At 41.3% G+C, this 22,701-nt stretch overlaps 6 protein-coding genes across 6 annotated transcripts; 3 read left to right on the plus strand and 3 right to left on the minus strand.

Annotated features, from left to right (window-relative positions):
• Nucleotides 1-5,217, plus strand: blzf1 (basic leucine zipper nuclear factor 1). The gene is made up of 6 exons (XM_070905444.1): nucleotides 1-89; nucleotides 781-1,232; nucleotides 1,548-1,747; nucleotides 1,983-2,111; nucleotides 3,027-3,255; nucleotides 3,353-5,217. The coding sequence occupies exons 1-6, from the start codon at nucleotides 71-73 to the stop codon at nucleotides 3,536-3,538; spliced, it is 1,215 nt and encodes a 404-aa protein (XP_070761545.1). The 5' UTR covers nucleotides 1-70; the 3' UTR covers nucleotides 3,539-5,217.
• A 95-nt stretch (nucleotides 5,218-5,312) lies between these two features.
• trmt10c (tRNA methyltransferase 10C, mitochondrial RNase P subunit) lies at nucleotides 5,313-6,952 on the minus strand. The gene has a single exon (XM_070909770.1). It carries the CDS (start codon nucleotides 6,950-6,952, stop codon nucleotides 5,396-5,398), a length of 1,557 nt encoding a protein of 518 aa, XP_070765871.1. The 3' UTR covers nucleotides 5,313-5,395.
• Nucleotides 6,953-7,471: 519 nt separating this feature from the next.
• txnl4b (thioredoxin-like 4B) lies at nucleotides 7,472-9,525 on the plus strand. Its single transcript, XM_070908359.1, has 3 exons — nucleotides 7,472-7,617; nucleotides 7,716-7,867; nucleotides 8,404-9,525. Exons 1-3 carry the CDS (start codon nucleotides 7,486-7,488, stop codon nucleotides 8,567-8,569), a joined length of 450 nt encoding a protein of 149 aa, XP_070764460.1. The 5' UTR covers nucleotides 7,472-7,485; the 3' UTR covers nucleotides 8,570-9,525.
• LOC139285362 (tyrosinase-like) lies at nucleotides 8,911-11,524 on the minus strand. The gene is made up of 5 exons (XM_070905929.1): nucleotides 10,751-11,524; nucleotides 10,463-10,667; nucleotides 10,136-10,277; nucleotides 9,618-9,819; nucleotides 8,911-8,919 (listed from the first exon to the last, which is right to left on the minus strand). Exons 1-5 carry the CDS (start codon nucleotides 11,522-11,524, stop codon nucleotides 8,911-8,913), a joined length of 1,332 nt encoding a protein of 443 aa, XP_070762030.1.
• Nucleotides 11,525-14,761: 3,237 nt separating this feature from the next.
• On the minus strand, nucleotides 14,762-17,192 carry LOC139281778 (tyrosinase-like). The gene is given in 6 exon segments (XM_070901793.1): nucleotides 14,762-14,932; nucleotides 15,063-15,250; nucleotides 15,351-15,571; nucleotides 15,903-16,044; nucleotides 16,125-16,335; nucleotides 16,419-17,192. Coding segments are annotated over 6 exon segments (1,707 nt in total).
• A 2,146-nt stretch (nucleotides 17,193-19,338) lies between these two features.
• mrpl16 (mitochondrial ribosomal protein L16) lies at nucleotides 19,339-22,669 on the plus strand. Its single transcript, XM_070907918.1, has 5 exons — nucleotides 19,339-19,523; nucleotides 20,497-20,568; nucleotides 20,850-20,998; nucleotides 21,524-21,817; nucleotides 22,359-22,669. The coding sequence occupies exons 1-5, from the start codon at nucleotides 19,457-19,459 to the stop codon at nucleotides 22,548-22,550; spliced, it is 774 nt and encodes a 257-aa protein (XP_070764019.1). The 5' UTR covers nucleotides 19,339-19,456; the 3' UTR covers nucleotides 22,551-22,669.
• Nucleotides 22,670-22,701: the final 32 nt, after the last annotated feature.

Raw genomic sequence — 22,701 nt, forward strand, 5'->3', positions numbered from 1 at the left:
AGAGTCACCTGGGTTTCACCTAGCTACACGACAGAGTTCCTTCTCTCCATATCTCCTTCTTACCTCCACCATGACTGCTGCTGTGAGAGGTAACCTATGTGTTGTTTTAATTAATTCTTCAGTGTTTACATTTCACAAACTATTGATTACATGTCCTACCTGTTCAGCCAGTTGCAACAAAGTGATAAAACGTCTGCCTTTCCTGAGTGGATTAAGACCACTTTTGGGGGGAGACATACCCTTTTATGCTTCATTTCACAAAAGAAGCCAAACTTCTCCTTCACCTGCTCAAGACGCTGCTTGGATAAAATACAATATAAACCTGGAAAAAGGTTTAGTTAAATCAGGAACTATTTGATCAAAGAAAAGGGTAAGTCTGACCAGTTTTTGATGGGTACCAAATAAGTATTGGGTTTATACACCCAGCCCCACATGCTGCTTGAAAGGGATTGTGGTGGCAATACCTTGGCACCTTGAAGTCTTTGTCTGTGTAGTTTGGCATTGGTAAAGCAGCTGTTTTGTTGTGCAATACCAACAAAGTTGATCAGATGCTTATTCAAGGTGGTAAGAGACACATCAGGATCAACGCTACACCTTACATGACACATGCATCCCCTCAAATGAGTACAACTGGATCTCATTGCACCATCAGTCACCCTCAGTCATGTTAGTGAGTTACAGAATGCTCACACCTGCATTCAGAGCAGTCCACTTCTGCTTGGATCACTCAGGATACATATAAGCACAAATAGTAAACTTGGCCTTATCTATTTCTTCCAGGTTCAGCCAAAGTGCCTATCCGAGGCGCTGGTGATGGCATGGAAACTGAAAAAACGCCGGCCATTCTGGAGGTAAACACAGATGCATTGCCACCAGGTCCGTCTTCAGTCCCCCTCCTGAAGGTGGCTAGCCCAAAACACAGCCCCAAATCTACCCATCCTGCTGCCCCCCAGCCTCTTGGGGTGCTCCACCTGGGCAAGGTGAGCCGAGACTCCTGCACAGAGGTGGAGGCCGTAAGGATCATCGTCCCACGTGCTGCTATTAGCCGGAGCAGCCGTACAGGACCTGCTGAGGGTAAAGGAGAGGCTGGGCAACAGGCTGAGGAGCAGGGCTGTCCCCCGCTGCCTCTGGTGGAGGACTGGAGAGGACAGATGGAGAAGCTGCAGAACTCTGAACGCAGGCTTCTGCAGGACAAGGAAGGCCTTTCCAATCAGCTCCGTGTGCAGACTGAGGTAAGGCTCCAATGAAGCAGATACATTTTATTTAGATAGTAGACATACCAGGCTTTGCACAGTCAGGTTTATTGCTGTTTCATGTAACAAAACATGCAGAATGTATGGATAACAGTTCATTATCAATGAATTTCAATGTTTCATGTAAAAGTCCAAATTAAGTACATACAATGTAATCATGCTCCATATTGTCTCTTTCAGTGGTCTCAGCAATGAGACCGCTGTATTTTTGTTTATCTTTTCAGCGATGATGCTTTTAAGTGAATATAAAGGAAACAGCTGTAAAAGGTACATTTTATTAATTATGTGTGCCAGGTGAACCGCGAGCTAAAGAAACTGCTGGTGGCGTCGGTGGGTGATGACCTTCAGTACCACTTTGAGCGCATGGCGCGGGAGAAGAACCAGCTGATTCTGGAGAATGAGGCTCTCGGCCGGAGTCTGGCACACACCGCGGAGCAGCTGGAGCGAATGAGTATCCAGTGTGACGTTTGGAGGAGCAAGTTCCTGGCCAGCAGGTATGAAATAGACAAAGTAAATTGCTGGAAATGCAAAGGTGGTCAGAGATGGGACGTTTTATTTCAGGGCACATCAGTTTTAAAACGAAGGTTTATGTGGGAAAGCATCTGTCAAGGACATTTCAGCTGGAGGAAGACCTAAAACAAAAAAGATTCTTCTAAAAGGATCAATTAGAGATATCATAATTACTGTTAACATGCTAAATAAACACTTGCATCAATGTTGTCTTTACAGAGTCATGGCAGAGGAGCTGACGAATGCCAGAGCAGCTCTGCAGAGACAGACCAGAGAGGCACAAGGAGCGATTCAGGACCTGCTGTTGGAGAGAGAAGAGTTCTCCGGGGACATGATGCTCACTCACAGGTAACATAACTACCAATCCATAAATACTAAATTAAGTACATTGTTCATTGTATTAGCTCACAAACTTAAAAATGAGGCCAAGAAAGGACACTCAAACAGTTACATTTAATGGGTCCGAACTGCCTGCAGGGTTAGGGTTACGTTGGCCTTTTATAACATTTGATGCTGCCACCAGATAAATAATAAATAGAGTCGTAGCTCCACTTAAGGCATTTCCTTATATTGCTATATTTTAAGAAAGTACACATTGTTGAAATATGTGTAAAATACATCTCTCTACTAGCTGTATATTGGTATAGTGGTTTTTGTTTATCCATGTAGGCAAAATACACTTTAATTTTGAAACATTTGTCATGTTTGTACTGATTACATTTTACTGAATTAAAAAGCAGTTATTTGGAAAAATTGCACAATGAAGTAGTATTTAATATTAGAAATTAAAATAACTAGGAACCCTGATTTTGCACCTTTTAATACATTATAGTTCACTTATACCATTTATAGCAAACAAATGTAATATACAATCTTCTTTTTGAAGGAACTGTCAAAGAATCTGAGCAGCAACAAGGACTCCGCTGTGAGAACTTATCCCACTACAATATAACAACAGATGAGTTACAGTACACAACACACAGAGATAGCTGTATTACATCTTAGCCAAGTCAAAAATAACAAAAATCTTGAGACATACATTTCAAGGTTCCCATCTGAACCACTGATATTAAAAGCATGAATGAAACAGTGGCGACCAACTTCATTGCTCCATTTCAAAATAATACAGGCTAATCAGGTACAATTGAAGGGTCAAAGGAAAAAGCCCTTCAAGAGTTTGTGCAGCTCTGCAATATTTTGTTAGCATAGATGATGATGACAGAGTCTATGTGCTGACTTTGCTCGCTTGCGCCTTGTTGTCAGATCTCTGGAGCAGCTCCTGGTGTCTCTGCAGTGGGGCAGACAGCAGACGTACTACCCCAGTGCACAGCCCCTTAGCACAGGAGAGCTGGCAGCAGCCAATCACAAGCTGGCAGATGCCATCAACTCCCACCTGCTGGGCAACACCACCAGCAGCAGCAACGTGGTGAAGAGCAGCAGCACAACAGCTGAGGAGGTCTGCAGCACACCAGCCGAGAAGATGGCTGAGAAGGTACGAAGTCTATATCCTTTTACAAATCTGACCATTTTCTAATATTTGTCATAAAATCCAGAGGTTGACAAATGTGTCATCTGTTTTTCTTTTTCAGGTGCTGAAGATTTTAGATCCAATTTCCTGTTCGGAAAACAAGGCAGATCCTCCTCTCAATGACTCCACCCCCTCAAACTTCCTCAGCAATAAGAAGAGCATCGGCAGGTTTCACCCATACACCCGCTATGAGAACATTACTTTTAACTGCTGCGAACGCTGCACTGGAGACATCCTGGTGCTGTAGAGGTCAAAGAGCAGCTAAACGTCCCCGTCTGACACCAATGCAGCATTGTCAAATGACTGAGGTCTGAACAGGAGTGTACTCTGGAGGATATTGCTGCTCTGTGTTAAGCATCTTCTTCAGACACCAAAAGTTAGCAACCGAAGCTGACATTTTGTGTGTCAGTACAAGTCTTTTCCTACCTATTTTAGTCCACAGTTGTATTTCAGATAATGGTTTCATTTTTTTTAATCAAACTGCTGTTTATTTTGATCTCTTTAACCTGAAAAAAAGCTAAATAAGAAAATTCATTTTTTTGTTCAGGGATCATGATGTGAAAGTGATAAACAATGCATTTCAGAGCGTGTGCAGCCAGGTTTAAACTATTTATTGATGGGATGTGAGATCAAGATGAGTCAGTGTTACATGGTGAACAGATACTGTTGGGGCATCTGTTTATTCAAACTTGAACATTAGGCTAGCTTTAAGTTGTTGCTGTTTTATGTTTTTTCCCCCACATATTCCTATAATATGTCAATGTGCAAACAATGCAGGAAGGTAACAACAGATAATGAGCTAATTGCAAAGTCGCATGTATTCTGACTGTGCAATAACAAATATAAGTGAGGGTGCCTCTTAAACGACAGAGGTCTCCCTAATTTTTCGATATGATGGTGCTATCATATTTAAAAAAATATTGTACTAATATATTTTGTATACTGCATGCTGCAAATTATAATATAAAGTCAATGTTTTGGAAGTGGTTTGACTTGTACTACACTAGACTGTTATTGTGCAACAGTATTGTTCAAAGAAAGCCCTGATATTGTCACATGCCCAAACACAAGGGGCGGATGATACCGAAGCTCCAAAGCTTGTTTCACTCCTGCGAAGTGCACTGTTTCAGTACATTGTGTTAGAGCTGGTGTCAAATGAAGAACATCACGTGACTGATGACGTCTGAAGCTTCAAACGTTACTGGTGCTTCGCAAAGAGCTTAATTCAAACGAAGTGATTGGCACATTAGTGGAATAAGAAGAGAGGAGAATAATTGAGAAATATGGACATTTTCTCCTAGTACCAAGTAATAATGTAATATAAGTAATTAAAAACATGAGCCCACTGTGGCACTCAGACTAAACACCACCAAAAAGGTACATTAATGTTTCTTGTTAGCAAAAATATTTTATACCTTTGCTTTTTGGACAACGCGTAATTATTTTACTGTAACATATTGCACAATAACATTGTTTAATGCAGCATTTCTTAACCAGGCTTCTTCCGCCCATCATGACCAAACACACACACGTCCAGTTATTTGTAAAGGGTTTTACTTTTGTCGTGTTTCAAAGAAAAAGAAAAAAAGAATTTTTTTTCTAAAATTTTCCCAAAAGATTAAATTTTGATGTTTGCTTTGTTTTCATTGAATCGTGTCGTATTCATTTGTGTGATGCTTCTTGTAATTACTTGTTATTAAAACAAGACTGTTGTTTCTGCCTCAGAATACACCACTATAAAATGACTAGAAATATATTACACATGCTTTTTTTTTGCAATTTTCTAAAACCAAGCTGTATAATATTTTGGTTTATTTCATCTGTATGGAAAAGTTTGCTCTTCGCAGTGACAGTGTAATTTACAGTGAAAGCACACAAGATATTTATTATACATCGTTTGTTTTCCATGTCAGACCAAAATAAAGACCAAACTAGTTTCTATCTTTTTAAAATGTCTTCTTCTTATCTCGTTTATAACCGTGCATTGGAACAAATGAGTAAGCACCAAAGGCTACCTATTACAACATTTTATTCACCACTTCCCTCAGACAGTGCTTGTAAACAGACATGTCCTCATTGACCCAAGTTACACATTTTGTCGACTTCACTCTTCATTTCTCCACATCTTGCCTGCACCTTTTCTTCCCTCCATGTTGCTCTTAAATGATGTCCGTACTCTGGTTGCAGCTGGTTTGCTTTCTCTGTCATTGGGCAGTCCAGCCACTCTGTCTCTACTAGTGAACCCAGACTGTTTGGGGGACCTGTAAAGATTTTGGCCCTCATTTTTAAATGTCCTTTCACCAGATCTTAACCTGTTACCATCCTCTCTCGGTCCGTGATTTGTGACACCCCTAACTCTGTTATTGGTCACCTCTTTCTGTGTCTGCTGCTGGTGGAAGCCATCATGCTTCCTCTTAGGCACGAACTTCAACGCCTCCTCCCATTTCCCTGTCTCCTTGAGAGTGAGCATGATGCGGATCATCTGGTCCAGAGTAAGATTTTTGCCACCAATCTCCCATTGGAGGAACTCATCCAGCGGTAAGCGGGCTGTGGCCAGCTTCAGACGCTTGGCATTGGCCAACGACAAGCCTGACTGGATGGACCGGTCCACTAGAGCTCCAATGATGTACACCTTGGAGTGGTCAAACGTGCGGAGAACATTGGGGGAGTCTGCGGTGAGGTATACGAGCCGATCACGGGGGAACAGGTCGACATGCTGGAGGTCAGTGTTGGTGATGAGCAGGCGGTCCCAGGTCTCTGCACCGTACCGTTTGAGCAGCTCCTGCTTGTAGGCCCCGTCTGGGTGCAGGCTGCAGAAGTGGAGGTGGTAGGGCTCAGTGGCACGCCGGTTCCACCCTTCAACCTCCATCAGCTGGGACACTGTGTTCTCCACCTCCCGCCTGGCCATGTTGGACTCATAGCTCATGTCAAACACCAGTGGCTGACCGAACAGCATGGCCTGGGCGCTCCTCCAGGCCAGCAGCTTGTCCAGGGAGCGACTCCAGTACTGGCGGAGGAATGAGTTTTTAAGCCCCTGTCCTCTCTGATCATCCCCTTCCTCTGCATCGCCGTCCTGTTCTCTTTTCTGCTCCATTGAGGCTTCTTTTACTGCCTTCCTCTTCTGCTGCTTCTCCTTACGGGCCCTTTTGTGGCCCTCCTTGATGGCCAGGTACTTCAGGTACTTCTTCCTGGAGGACTTGGTGGTGAGCTCTGCCAGTGTCTGAACCTCTTTGTCAGTCATCTCTTGAGGTACAAGCTTCCCAGCTAGCCGCCACATTACAACCACATCCCGGGTTGCTTCCAGTGAAGAACTGTCCTTTAAATCACCTCCTGGTTCTTTGAGGTTTTCATCATCATCACTTGATTCCTCTTCATTGACTTGCTGTTTCTCTTCTGATGCCGCTTGGGATCTCATTACAGATTTCCATTTGTCCAGATCTATTGTCTGTGTTTCCTCGGATTGATCTGTTTTTGGCTGGAGGGCATCTTTCCACAGTGGGCTCCCAGTATTGAAGTGGCGAGTAAGGATTTGTATTCGGTGATGACGGGCGCTGCTGACTGGGGGGAAACTTCCTCTCTTCCTCTTGGTAACACAGGATGCCACAAAATGACTGCATTTCCAGAGTTCATAAAAACCCTGGGTAGTTAAGCACCGTAACATCGCGACAGATTATTTTAAACGGCAGCTGTAGACGTACGAAAACTAGGAAATATAGACTATCACTGCTGGACTGTCACTGTCTTGAAGAAGTTATGCGGAACAAAAGTCCGCTGTCATGAAAATGTTACAAGTAACATCTTTATCTTGCTAAATGTCCAGAAGAATCCCGACATTGTATCCACTTGTCACGGCGTGCTTGTCATATATTTTTGGAAGGTCACGTTGTTAAACATGTGGGTCACACTGTAATATGTCGTAGTGAAATGCCACTAACATACATGGCATGACATAACTTGTCTGATCTTAATGTTTATCAAGCTGATCAAAAAAAAGTATTTCATGATATATAAATGTAAATTTTGTTTCAGCTTTCACTCTCCATGACGCGTCGATATGACTCATAATAATCATTTTTACATGAACGTTAGTTTCATGTAGTTTCTAGCCGGAGTTTTTCACAGCGTCGTACAGCAATGATGACGTAATTTCCTTCTGCTAGCAAAACAAGGGAAGCTACTTTGTTAGCCTCGAAAATGAGTTTGTTTTTGCCAAAATTAACTTGCAAAAAAGACATAGATGAAGTTATCAAAGGCGTAGCAGAAAAAGTGTTGGTTTTGAGGTTTGGAAGAGACGAAGACTCGGTTTGTCTCCAGCTGGATGAGATTGTAAGCGGGACCGTTAATGCAAATAACTTAACGGCTGCTCAATGTTGGTGTCACGACTATTTTGCCTTTTGCTAATTTGTCATTTCTGTCCTTTCTAGCTTTCCAAAACTGCCCACGACCTGAGTAACATGGCGTCCATCTACATTGTTGATGTGGATAAAGCTCCCATCTACACAAGATACTTTGACATCAGTTACATCCCCTCCACTGTTTTTTTTTTCAACGGACAGCACATGAAAGTCGATTATGGGTGAGTGAACGGTAACAGTAACAGTAAAGTTATTGAGTTTTCCCCCCTGCATGTGTAATTGTCTGATAAGTATATGTACGATTCCCCATGTCAAAATGCTGTAAAAAATAAGGCTGAAACTGACTATTTTCATTATCAATTAATCTGCATCTCCAACACAATTTACAGAGCCCGTTGACATCTTCAACCCAACCAACAGTCCAAACCCCCCAAATATTCAATTTGCTAAAGTCCAAGTTGACATTTTTAAATAGCTTGCTTTGTCTAGCCAATGGTCCCCAAACTCATGTAGTTTAAGAAAAGCAGCAAACATTTATATTTGAGAAGCTGGCTTTTAAACCAATTATTCGATTATCATAGTATCATATTATAATAGTTGATGAATGAGTGTTCTGGCTTGAATAATCCATTAATCTAATAATTTCAGATCTACATTAAAGTCACTGACTAGCCAGCCCCGATCTGGTCATTGAACATTAAGGATGCATATCAAGACATAAACTATAAATTACTGCCTTTAATTTTTTCTGTTTCAGCTCCCCAGATCACACCAAGTTTGTCGGCAGCTTCAAGACCAAGCAAGATTTCATGGATCTGATTGAGGTTATATACAGAGGAGCCATGCGTGGAAAGATGATTGTCCAGAGTCCCATCGATCCTCAAAATATTCCCAAATATGACCTCCTCTACCATGGAATTTAGAATCAGCACCTGCACTGTGCGGCCTTATGATCACAATAACCACTAGTGGTTGATTAACTGCCAAAAATAGCTTTGGCTTTCAGCTACTAAGCAACCATCTGAAGGAGTTTTGATATTAAAGTTAAAGTGTCTCAGATTTTGAGACTTTAATGGATATGTTGTTTTTCCTTTAGAAGTCAAATTACAAACAGAATATTGCCCTTCTTGTTCTTTTGCTATGTTTAAAGGTTCCCTGTGGAGTTTTTTTTTTTTTTTATCACTATTAGGCCATGGAGTAATGTTTTTATGTGTGGCTCCCCATTTTGTTAGCCTGCATCCAGGCGTCTGACGTGATGCATATTTCAGCCAATCTGAGCGACACGTAACATGTCAAGAAACACACTAATGTGGACATACTGTGAGACAGGAAGGGGAAGACAGCAAGCTAGTAAACACCAATGCAGGTTTCAAACTTAAAACAAATGTTTTAGAAGGAAGGAAATGTATTCAACACATTTGTGAGACCTCAAGGATACACACAATTTGTCTTGGTGAGTAACACAAACTGTAAATAACAAGAAACTCCACAGGGCACCATTAAAGAACATGTGCACGCAAGAGAACCCAAACCTCTGGGACATACTGTTAGTATCATGATTTTAATGAATGGGGTTCTGCAACTTAATTCAGATTTGATCTATTTCTTGTGAAAATGCAGTGTCATCATGATGTTTCCCATGGAAAAGAGCTGCACATCAGTGCCGAGATACAATTAATTTATCCAATGTACATGTTTTTATAATAAACTTTTATATTTTATCTTGCACCATAATTTTCCCCATTTCACTGTATCATCTATTTATGCTTTTAACATTTTTCATACTTTTTGTATGTAAAGAGAAGCAGACCATGTCTGGATTGTGTTTACAATCATAAACTTACCTTTTCATACAAGCAGGTAGCAATATGTATTTCAGAGTTTTAAGGAGTTGCACTAAATATTAAAAAGAAATCTTAATATGTTATAATATGTTTCAGCTTTTCTAAACACGCATTTGAAAAACGGAACAAATCCTTCGGTTCCACAGCGTTCAAGGCTGTGTTCCATGTAGCTGTAACCCAGGCTGTGGATGTGCCTGCCCCAGTAGTAGTCGTTGGTGCGTAGAGGGAAGTAGGGGGCCATGAAGGCCTTCGCTCTCTGGGCTGGATGGACCTCGTCACTGTCAGGGTAGGTCGCTTTACTGTGGTGCCTCAGCCACCTCTCGAGAAGCCTGACACAGATTCACACAGCACAGTGAACACAATGAACATCCTTAATAAATCATTGTCATTAATAAGCTGAAGTGAGCTCAAATGCACTGTCCAAGGTGGACACCAAAAATTGTATCTTTGAAGGACAGCTTCACATTTTTTCAAGTTTGTGTTAAAATGATAATTGCCCTTATGTACATTGAAACAGCTTTTGTTCTTGCAATCATCCATTCCATATTTCAATGTACACATGGGCATGCCAGTGCTGTTTTCAAATAGAATGCAAAAAATGTGAACCTGTCCTTTTTTATTAAGAATTAAAATGACATGGCCTACTTGTCAATGAAGCTGTGATGCACCATGAACATGGGGTCATTGGCTGCAGTGGGTACATTAGACATAGTGCCATTGAAGTAATTGTGGACCAGGTTGTGCATAGAGGAACTCAGGTGTCGGGTATTGCCTGGAATCTCAAAACCTGGGAGGACAAAAGAACAAATTTTAACTAGATTTAAAATTTCCTCACCCTATTTTTGCTTATTTTACATCTTACTCTTCTTACTTGCACAACTTACGAATAGTTGAAATTCTGATGGCTGAGATGTGAAGTAAAAGGCACTCTTTATAAGAAATATAATTTACGTATTAGGCAATTTAATTTACCTTCTAGCGTACACCTGAAGCTGTTCCTAGAAGTTCTGTCATATGGAGGAGTGTCAAAAAGTTCTTTTGCCAATGTGTTTTCAACATCCTCAGCGGTTGGCAGTGTTGAAGAGTGTGGATCGTTGCCAGGGTTGCGGATCAGATGTTCAAAGTCACTAGAGGGGGAGCAGATTATACCAAGACCTTCCTCAAACGGACAGATGATCTGTGGAGCAAAGAAAGAGGAGGACATGAGTTAGAAGAAGAGAAAGCACAGGTGTTTGGGGAAGAATGAGAATGATATCTCACCGTCCACTTTGAGAAAAGGGAAGCACTGTCTATACGACCATCTTGGCCAACTCCCCCAAAGTACTGGTTGTTGCAGATGTTGCAGTGGTCGGTCCTGGTCCAGTCCCAATATGGTATGTAGAAATCTTGGTTCCCAGTGAGCTCCCTGATATCTCTCTCAATAAAGAGGAGAAACACTCGGTGCCAGAAGAGAAAAGCAGGGCCCTGGTGTGCAGAATCATTTTCAGTCCCAGCGTAGCTCTTAGATGCGTAGTAGTGCATCCATATGTACACACCGTAGACACTTGTGTTGTGAAATTCATAGTTCCCAGTCACTGTTGTGTCTTTGCTTGTCAAGATCATATACCGCTTGCTGGTGCTATATCTTGCCAGGTTCAGACTTGCGAAGAAGCGCTCCCTCTCAGAATCAGTCAGATCTGTTATCTCTTTCCTCACCACAAGGTGCGGTTCGTCACATTGGGGTCCTGCCCAGCCCGGGAGGCACTGACCACAGTCATATCCATCATAGTTACCCCGGCATGTACACACTGAATCAAAGAAGGCATGAGGCCAGTTCACCCTGTAGTCCACTGGTTTTGGGAGGTCTGTTTGAAGTGTGTCACAGTCTCCTCTCCCTGAGCGGGACCCACAAGCAGAGCCGTTCCAGAGGGGGCAACACACCCGGGTCCTCAGAGCCTTTCGTGTTGTACAGGCACGTGGAAACTGAGCCTCCACCCCTCTGAGGCTCGTCAGACATAGCAGGACCAGGCAAAAGCACTGGAGCAACAGCAGCATGTTGAAAGAGATGGAGACAGATCAGTGCTCAAATCAAGTCTCCATAAAACACCAAGAGGATACAGCAAAGGCACCGGCTCTTCACTTTTAAAGGGAAAATGTCAAAGGACTTTGACATTTATGCTGCAATATTTGAACAAGTTGTATACAAGTGGTAAACATTTCTGTGAAGTCTCCAGACAGCTGTCCGGTAACACTGCTCTGTCTGAACTGCACCAGAGGTTCATCACACTCTTTCTGTCCTACTATGTACTATATTGTATTTATGGTTAATTTCTAAATAGAATTAAAAGTGATTAGCACAACGTGTGTTGTATCAGCTGTGTCAACATAAGAGCCAGAAGTTCATCTGGTTTGGTAGAGTCCCTGTAGATTTATTGATCACTTGTGGCGCTGTACAGCAGTCCTTCTCATGAGCAGCTCCCTGTACTGTTTGTATCTCGTGTTGTATCCATCACTCAACAGAGGAGGGCCGTTAACACGTGTCATGGAGTGACATGATGCAAATGTGTATGTTTTTAGCACAGGAAACACCTCATCAGTTGCTTCCTCGGCCTACTTGTTGAATCCCCTAACATGTTGTTTAATACAAAACACCTTTCTCATAAAGAGTGGGAATGTCTTATCAGATGAAGTGGGTGAACACCTGATGTCCCTCATATTCATCTATTTCCAAATGGACATTTGTTGATGGTAATTTACCATAAAATGTAGCATTGTGGCAACAAAAGAGAAGAAGAAAACTGCAAGTGGATAAACAATGCAAGTTTCAAAAGATTATAAAGTAAAGCAAAAGTCCTGTCCTGCCCTTTGAGGTTTTGTGGTGCTTATGTGGCTAATACTAATTCATTTTATGGACAGAAAGCAACCTTTTATTGAAAGTAATATCTGGCTGACAAGTGCAGTGGTTACTGTGAAAAAGGTGAGTTACTTGCCTATGTTGAATAGAATATGGACAGAAAACGCCATAAGCAGCCCCTATAAGAAGTTATACCTCAAATCAAGCCATGCGTGGGAGGATGATTGTCCAGAGTTCCATAGATAAATATGACCTCCTCTACCATGGGACTTAGAATCAGCACCTGCACTGTGCGGCCTTTTGATCACAATAACCACTAGTGATTGATTAACTTCAAGAAATAGCTTTGGCTTTCAGCCACAAAGCAACCATCTGAAGGAGTTTTGATATTAAAGCTGAAGCGTCTCAGGTTTGGAGACTTTAATAAATATGTTAATTTTCCTTTAGAAGTCAAATTACAAACAGCATATTGCCCTTTACTTCTTGTTCTCTTGCCATGTTTAAAGGTTCTCTGTTGAGTTATTTGATATAACAAATACAGTTGAGGCCAAAATTATTAGCCCCCCTTGTGAAATCAGACAAAACCCTTGATTTCTTCGTGGAAATGACCATTAACAACAAGTGTTTATAGTTTTTGTTTACAAAATATCAAAGACAAAATGTCCACAAAGTTTGATTAGGATATTTTATTGATGCACCGAGTTGAAACAAGAAAAGGCAAAAATGACACAGCCAAAATTATTAGCCCCCTGGCCATTAATAGTCAATAGTGTACCGTTTCTGAGCCACAACTGACAACAACCTCTTAGAGTACTTCTTTACAAGGTTGGCACATGTCTCTTGAGGGATTTTGGCCCATTCTTCCATTGCAAATTGTTCCAGCTGGTCCAAATTGCATGGTTTCCAAGCATGGACATTCACTTTGAGCACCCGCCACAGATTCTCAATAGGATTGAGATCTGGGCTCTGTGTGGGCCACTCCAGGACCTTGGTTTTGGTGTCCTTTAAGAACTGTTGGACCAATTTTGATGTATGCTTTGGGTCATTGTCCTGTTGGAAGACCCAGCGACGACCTAAGCCTAGACTAAGAGCAGATTTCTTCATATTATCCCTCAAAATGTCAACATAATTTTCTTTTTTCATGATGCCATGCACCCGAAAAAGGCTGAGGCTGCAAAACAGCCCCAGAGCATGATGCTCCCACCACCATGTTTAACTGTGGGAACTGTGTTCTTAGGGTTGAAGGCCTCTCCCTTTCTTCACCAAACATAAGCAACATCCATGTGCCCAAACAGTTCCAGTTTAGTCTCATCAGACCAAAGGACAGACTTCCAAAACTCATCTTTACTTTTCAGATATTTACATGCAAACCTCAGTCTGGCTCTGATGTGTCGCTCTTTGAGTAAAGGGGTTCTTCTGGGACGATGGCCATGAAGCCCACCACGATGAAGAGCCCTCACAACTGTGTTCCTTGAAACATCAACTCCAGCAGAGGCTAGGTCAGCAACAATCATCTTGGCAGATGTCCGTGGCTTCTTGCTGACATCTCTGACTATTTTCCTCTCCAGAGTTCTTGAAATCTTGTGCTTTCGACCACGCCCAGGTTTGTTTCTTACAGAATTTGTCTCCTTGTACTTAGCAATGATGCAACGTACAGCTGTTCTAGACACTGTAAAACGCTTGGAAATGGCAGTATAGCCTTCCCCCTCATTATGAGCCTCCACTATCTTATTTCTGAGCTCAAGACTGATTTCCTTTGTCTTTGGCATGGTGAGTAAGAGTAGTCCCTCTCAATAATGTGTTCAAGTGCCCTGTTCCTTGGAGTCCCTTAAGTAGAGGAAAAGCTCAATGCTGATTGAATGCTCAGGTGTTGTTAGGAAGCCAGTTGACTGCACAGGTGTGGTTTGATAGCTGATTGGTTGATTAGGTGTGTTTTGAAAGCAAAAATTCACATGGGGACTAATATTTTTGACCACCCCATTTTTCACTATATTTGATAGAAAGCAAGCCTAAAATTTTATTTCACATTCCACAATGTACCAAAAGCTACTAAATAGCACTGGTGAATGTTGATTATATCAAGTTTTATCAATGATGCAAACATTGGGCAGAATTTTAGGAAAATGTTCCATAATTCCTGGGGGGCTAATAATTTTGGCCTCAACTGTAGGATTCAACTGCAGCCTCTAAAATGACCATAAAGGTGAATCAACACTTCTCTTCAAAGTTGGAACAAAAACTGAACATTATATCCTTCACAAAGGTGGGATTTATTGCAGGAATTCACTTAATAATCAATAAAAGAAATCAATAGATGACACCATAATGAAAGACTATATAGATTATATAACACCAAGTCTCATCTGATGCTGTGCTAATATAGAATATCTGTCATTCATCTGTGCTCTGCAACTGATTCACTCTCAATCGCTTTGAATCTAAAGGTGTGTTTCCACATTTACAGTTGATTCCACGCTGTCTCTTCTCCCCTCTGATGGATCTGGTGAATGAGCCCCACTTGATGCAACATCTGCTGCAGATGATTTGTCATTGTTCCCATTCCTCCCTTTAATCCAGACTGCATACAGAGAGTTGGACCTGTAATCAAACTGAATTCAAAGACGTGAGAGTAATTGAGAAGTAATATGATGTAATAAGTTTTCCAGTTTGGTTGAGTGTCCACCTCTGTGAGTAATCAAAAATAGGTATAGTGTTAAAAAGTGATGGCTCACCTTAGGCAAATATGTACCTCTCCATAATGGTTATAGTCATCACAGTCTTCCAAAAATTAATTCATAATTAATAATAATTCTTACCTTTGCATTTAATAGCAGCTCCAACACTAACGCAGAGAAATACAATACTGAATACACCCAGGACAGGCCACTGCCACTGGACCCCACTGCCAGTAGATTCCTCTTGAAGACCTGATAATGAGGGATATGTTTTTCATGTCCAGCACCATGATACATACAGGAATGCTTTATGTTTTAATTGTTCTTACATTGCTTTTATAATTATCTCTACCTGCTGCTTGTCTCGCTACTCTATTCCCGGGTCCAGAGAGATCGAGGCTGTGCTCCTTATAAGTGTAACCCAGGAACTCAGTGTCCTTGTCCCAGTAGTAGCCATTGGTGCGTAGGGGGAAGTAGGGGGCCATGAAGGCATCCGCTCTCTGGGCTGGATGGACCTCGTCACTAACAGGGTAGGTCGCGTTTCTGTGGTGCCTCAGCCATATCTTGAGCAGCCTGAGACAGATTGACACAGCACAGAGAATACAATAAACATCCTTAATAAATCATTGTCATTAATAAGCTGAAGTGAACTCAAATGCACTGTCCAAGGTGGACACCAAAAATTGCATCTTTGTTTTCAAAGATTGAAGGACAGGTTCACATTTTTTCAAGTTTGTGTTAAAATGATATTTGCCCTTATGTACATTGAAACAGTTTTTGGTCACGCAATCATCCTTTCCGTACTTCAATGTACACATAGGCATGCCAGTGCTGTTTTCAAAGACACTTCAAAAAATGTGAACCTATCCTTTTTTAAAGTTAAAATTAAAATGACATGGCCTACTTGTCAATGAAGCTGTGATGCACCATGAAAATGGGGTCATTGGCTGCAGTGGGTACATTAGACATAGTGCCATTGAAGTAATTGTGGACCAGGTTGTGCATAGAGGAATTCAGGTGTCGGGTATTGCCTGGAATCTCAAAACCTGGGAGGACAAAAGAACAAAGTAAAAGTCACCTGTTCTTTATAAGAAATATAATTTACGTATCAGGCAATTTAATTTACCTTCTAGCGTACACCTGAAGCTGTTCCTAGAAGTTCTGTCATATGGAGGAGTGTCAAAAAGTTCTTTTGCCAATGTGTTTTCAACATCCTCAGCGGTTGGCAGTGTTGAAGAGTCTGGATCATTGCCAGGGTTGCGGATCAGATGCTCTGGATCAGAGTTATTAGCGGGGGAGCAGATTATACCAAGACCTTCCTCAAACGGACAGATGATCTGTGGAGCAAAGAAAGAGGAGGACATGAGTTAGAAGAAGAGAAAGCACAGGTGTTTGGGGAAGAATGAGAATGATATCTCACCGTCCACTTTGAGAAAAGGGAAGCACTGTCTATACGACCATCTTGGCCAACTCCCCCAAAGTACTGGTTGTTGCAGATGTTGCAGTGGTCGGTCCTGGTCCAGTCCCAATATGGTATGTAGAAATCTTGGTTCCCAGTGAGCTCCCTGATATCTCTCTCAATAAAGAGGAGAAACACTCGGTGCCAGAAGAGAAAAGCAGGGCCCTGGTGTGCAGAATCATTTTCAGTCCCAGCGTAGCTCTTAGATGCGTAGTAGTGCATCCATATGTACACACCGTAGACACTTGTGTTGTGAAATTCATAGTTCCCAGTCACTGTTGTGTCATTGCTTGTCAAGATCATATACCGCTTGCTGGTGCTATATCTTGCCAGGTTCAGACTTGCGAAGAAGTGCTCTCTCTCAGAATCAGTCAGATCTGTTATCTCTTTCCTCACCACAAGGTGCGGTTTGTCACATTGGGGTCCTGCCCAGCCCGGGAGGCACTGACCACAGTCATATCCATCATAGTTACCCCGGCATGTACACACTGAATCAAAGAAGGCGTGAGGCCAGTTCACCCTGTAGTCCACTGGTTTTGGGAGGTCTGTTTGAAGTGTTTCACAGTCTCCTCTCCCTGAGCTAGACCCACAAGCAGAGCCGTTAAAGAGGGGGCAACACACCCGGGTCCTCAGAGCCTCTTGTGTTGTACAGGCACGTGGAAACTGAGCCTCCACCCCTCTGAGGCTCGTCAGACATAGCAGGACCAGGCAAAAGCACTGGAGCAACAGCAGCATGTTGAAAGAGATGGAGACAGATCAGTGCTCAAATCAAGTCTCCATAAAACACCAAGAGGATACAGCAAAGCCACCGACTCTTCACTTTTAAAAGGAAAATGTCAAAGGACTTTGACATTTATGCTGCAATATTTGAACAAGTTGTATACAAGTGGTAAACATTTCTGTGAAGTCTCCAGACAGCTGTCCGGTAACACTGCTCTGTCTGAACTGCACCAGAGGTTCATCACACTCTTTCTGTCCTACTATGTACTATATTGTATTTATGGTTAATTTCTAAATAGAATTAAAAGTGAACAGCACAACGTGTGTTGTATCAGCTGTGTCAACATAAGAGTCAAAAGTTCATCTGATTTGCTAGATGTTCATGATTCCTCATTTGTGTTTTTACCTCTGAAGATGTGGTGTTGCCGGAGAAACCAAAACTGAAATTTAAAACAAGGTGCCTAGCTTCAAAAAGGCCAAGAAAGAGATGAAGAAGCTACGGGATATCCAAGGCCCAGCTAGAGGTTATGTGGCTAACACTAACCTTTTTAGACATGCCAATAAAAGAAACCCTTCATGGAAAGTAATGTCTGGCTGATAAGTGCAGTGGCTACTGAATGACTTGCCTATGTTGCATAGAATATGGACAGAAAACACCATATAAGAAGCAACCTATGAGAAATTACACCTCAGCTGTTTGTACAAACAAAATTAATTTAACAAATACCAGTTTAAACATCATGCATCATAACAACAAACAGGAAAAAACATTTATTCACAAAACATAAAAAAACTGTAAGTGTTTCATACACACATCAGACAGGAGAAGTTTGGCCCCAATGAAATGAATGCCCAATGAGGCAGAACTAGCTGATATTTGATCTGGCACTCTAATCGTTTAATAAATAGAGGAGGTTTCTGTGTAATTTTGTAGATTCGCAGACATTAGGACTAAAGGTAGAAGGGGCAACGGACTTTCAGTGTTGACAAAGCTCACCACCCACAAACCATTTTTCTATCTGGATCAATCAATTTATTTGTCACATGCAATACAGCAAGAGGCAAGACAACAACAGCCTCAAACAAGGACAGGTACAGCTAAAGCTCAAATTCTCGTCTCCTTAAGCTGAAAAATACACACAATTAAAACTTAAAACTTTTGTTTACAATACCAAATTACGTGTACATTGCATTAACGTACATCCAAATGGGTTTTCTTTTATTAAAACATAGGGTTCTGGGTTGCAGAAAATAACTCAGTCAAATAAAATCCCTACAGTCTCTCTGTCTCTCTTAGCTGTTTGAGATGACCTGAGCAGTACTGTATTAGCAGTAACATGTGACAGTTCTGTGTTAGGAGGGAAGTAGGGGGCCATGAAGGCCTTCTCTCTCTGGGCTGGATGGACCTGGTCACTGAAAGGGTAGGTGGCATTACTGTGGTTCTGCAGCCACCTCTCGAGAAGGCTAACACAGATTCTCACAGCACTGTGAATACAATGAACATCCTTAATAAATCATTGTCATTAACAAGCTGAAGTGAACTCAAATGCGCCATGATTTGGAGCACAGCACAAGGTGGACACCAAAAATTGTATCTTTGTTTTCAAATATTGAAGGATAGGTTCACATTTCTTCAACTTTGTGTTAAAATGATATGTGCCCTTATGTACATTGAAACGGTTTTTGATCTTGCAATCATTCCTCCTTTCCATATTTCAATGTACACATGGGCATGCCAGTGCTGTTTTCAAATAGAATTCAAAAAATGTGAACCTATCCTTTTTTTTATTAAGAATTAAAATGATGCTGGGATGCACCATGAACATGGGGTCATTGGCTGCAGTGGGTATATTAGACATAGTGCCCATGACTCAATTGTGGACCAGGTTGTACAGAGAGAAATGCAGGTGTCAGATATTGCCTAGAATCTCAAAACCTGGGAGGACAGAGGAACACATTTTATTTTTGGCCCCAATGAGATCTGCGGGCAGAACTAGCTGATATTTGATCTGGCACTCCAATCATTTAGTAAATAGAGGAGGTTTAAGTGTAATTTTGTAGATTCGCAGACATTACGCTTTTATTGTGAAAAAAAAAACTCGTACAGGAAGTGTCTCTTGTTCTGGCGGAACTGAAGGAAGCGACACAGCAATGGCAGCGACCTTGCACAGAGCATGGCGTTCATAACAGTTTAGTTTGTTAACCACCTGAAATGCTCGTACATCGACCAAACGAAGTAATAGTTTGATGTTTATAGTGTCCGTTTTAAGGTTGACATCATGATCTCCTTCATCAAGGCTGCTGTCGGCGGATTGACCGGTATCTGTAGAGCACACGGTCACCAAGGTAACACAAGTTAGCTGACGTTAACGTTAACTATCTTGGGACGTTTACGTTAACTCTAGCTTGGTAACAAAAATTAGCCCTCTTTTGGGAATGTCTTTTTTGCGTTTTAGTTGTATATATTTATTTATTGATATGTATCATAGGGGCCATACACATCAATAAGCATTGCTGTAATTGTTGAATGTCAGAGATAGCCAAAAGGATTTGGTCTATTAACGTAAACAACGTAAAATTAAAACAGTTATTGAAAAGGATATAAGTATGCAGAGCAATACTATTAAGGCAATAGTTAAGATGACATGTAACTACTAGTTATACCGAACGTCATTATTCTACATGCAGCACAGAAGCAAATAATACACAGAGCAAGCAACACATACATACAAATTAAAAACATAATTAAAACAATAATGGTGTGGTCAAAATGACAGACATGCAACTGTGGTTTAAAATAGGTTTTGAGCTGTAACAGTACATAGACTCATCTTTGTAATAACAAGATGACAGCAAGACAAGTGCACAGAAAGACTGAAGGTAGAAAGAAGCAAAGGACTTTTAATGCTGACAAAGCTCACCACAGATTAACCAATCAATCTATCTATTTGCCATGCAGTCTTAAACAGTACAATTACAGCAGCATGTGAGACAACAACAATAACAGCCTCAAACAAGGACAAGTAAAACTAATGCTTAATTTCTAGTCTCCTTAAGCTGAAACATTGACACAATACGAAATTACATGTAGATTACATTAATGTACATCCAACTTGGTTTTATTATTAAAACGTAGGGTTCTGGGTTGCAGAAAATAACTCAGCCAAATAAAGTAACTACAGTCTCTCTGTCTCTCTTAGCTGTTTGGCTTGAAAAGAGATTTGTGAACTGAGCAGTACTGTATTAGCAGTGACATGTGACAGTTCTGTGTTAGGCTGGATTTTGCCATACATCATGTCAACTGCTGTCTGCTCCACAGGTCCTTTGCACAGTCACTTTAAAGTCCTCTCTGCTGGGCTGAAGACGTATGAAATCCCTCCAGACTATAGTGGTAATCATTCATCTTCTTGTCATTTAGTTATGATTTTTTTTAACCAATTTCTAAAATGTATGTTTATATACTATTTGTTTTAACACACAACATTGTTATATGTATGTATACAGTAGAGGTGAAGATGTGGGGAAAAACACACCGTAGACAGTTCCACAGGCCTCTGTACTTAGTCCAGTCTTTGGACTCTTTTTTAAAAATCTTTTTTCAAGTATACATGTTTTCTTGATGCTGTGTTGTGATGTGTTCATGATTCCTCACTCTTGTTTTTACCTCTGAAGATGTGCTGTTGCCAGAGAAACCAAAACTGAAGTTTGTGAACAAGGTGCCTAACTTCAAAAAGGCCAAGAAAGAGATGAAGAAGCTACGGGATATCCAAGGCCCAGCTAGGGCAGCAAACACCTTCACAACGGGACAGTATGCTATTGTGGTGAGTGCTTTTATTTTCTGTAAACACGGCTGTTTAGTTTACATCTGACAGCTGCTTCAAGCATTGAAGTCTATGGAGATTATATTACCTGCAATGTTTTATAACTTTGATATTAAACCTTCTGTTACTGTATATCAGCAGACTATTCATGCCAACTGTTACATCATTCACAGTCCTTACAGGATATGATCACAAAGTGCTGAGACATTTCTTATTTCTGGTACAGAATTACACTGCAACTTTTCACTTCAGTTTTACATGTAAATAAGGAGATGACTCAATCTGTGTGAGAAGTGTGATTTAACATATTATATAACTTAAAATATTATCCGGTCTTGTGTCAAGAACAACTTATAACTTTTCAGAGATCAACATTATCTTTCCACCTAGCCTCTCCCTCACTCACGTGCTCTAACGCTATACTTATGCCAAGTGAAAAATACAAAGTGGTCATCAGAGCATGACATTTGTGTGCATAAGTGTCTTTCCTCTCTCTCATTTCCTCTGTCTCTCATTGATGCTCAGGCGTTGGGAGGGGGCTACCTTCATTGGGGTCACATAGAGATGATCCGTCTAACCATCAACCGCAAGATGGATTCCCGGACCACATTTGCCCGCTGGCGCATCAATGGCCCATATAAGCCCATCACACGTAAAGGTTTGGGTCAGCGCATGGGTGGGGGTAAAGGAGCCATCGACCACTATGTGACACCTGTCCGCTACGGTCGTTTAATCGTGGAGGTGGGAGGAAAGGTGGAGCTGGGGGAGGTTGAGCATATCTTGATTGAAGTGGCAAAGAAGCTACCCTTCCCTGCCAAGGTGAGATGACATATACAATATATACTTTGCCAGTTTGCTGTCTTAATAAATGTAATTTTGAAAGTGTTTCAGTTCATGTAATTTGACTACTGAGGTCGGGGTTTACAAACATTTGTCACATCAACAAAAACGTATAATTTAAACCTTCATGATAAGTTAATCAAAGTCAGTACCCCATATTGCTATTTTCCAAGCTAAGTTACTGTAGCTGTCATTTCCTGTCGAGAACTCCGGCATGAGGATGAAGAGGGTGAACTGAGGGGCTGCATGAAGGGCCAGTATAAGATGAATAAGGACCTTTTTGAACTCTGAATCATGCAAAGCTACTCTAGTGGTGTCCCAGAATAAAAATATAGTGCTGAAATGAGCATAATAGGTCCCCTTTAACATTTGTTCTTGTTGGAATTACAATGTTACACTCAACACACAACTTTTCATCACTTTAATTGCTATTGATTTGAAATGACGGCACTTCAGACAGTTTTTCCTCTTGGTATATATGCTTTACAATATGTTATTCCTATTTATGTATTTATTTCAGGTAATGAGCAGAGAGAGCCTCGCAGCCCTGCATAAGAAGCAGGCTGATATGGAGCAGAACAACCAGAATCCCTGGACCTTCAAGCAGATAGCACACGGCAACATGCTGGGTATCAGGAAGGTGCTCAGCCCCTTTGACCTGCACAACCATGGACGCTTCACTGGAAAATTTCACCTCCCGGGGAGGGTGTGACAGGCCTGAAGGACAGAAATCAATTCAGTGTCACCATCCAGACCACACCATTTAAGAAGCAACCAACATTTTGAAAGGATCTGACTTTCAGTCATATTTGGGAATCTTCTTTAATTTTTGTTCTTTTTATGCAAATGTGAATTTGACATTT

This window comes from Enoplosus armatus, chromosome 1, assembly GCF_043641665.1.
Source record: "Enoplosus armatus isolate fEnoArm2 chromosome 1, fEnoArm2.hap1, whole genome shotgun sequence".
NCBI lineage: Eukaryota > Metazoa > Chordata > Actinopteri > Centrarchiformes > Enoplosidae > Enoplosus > Enoplosus armatus.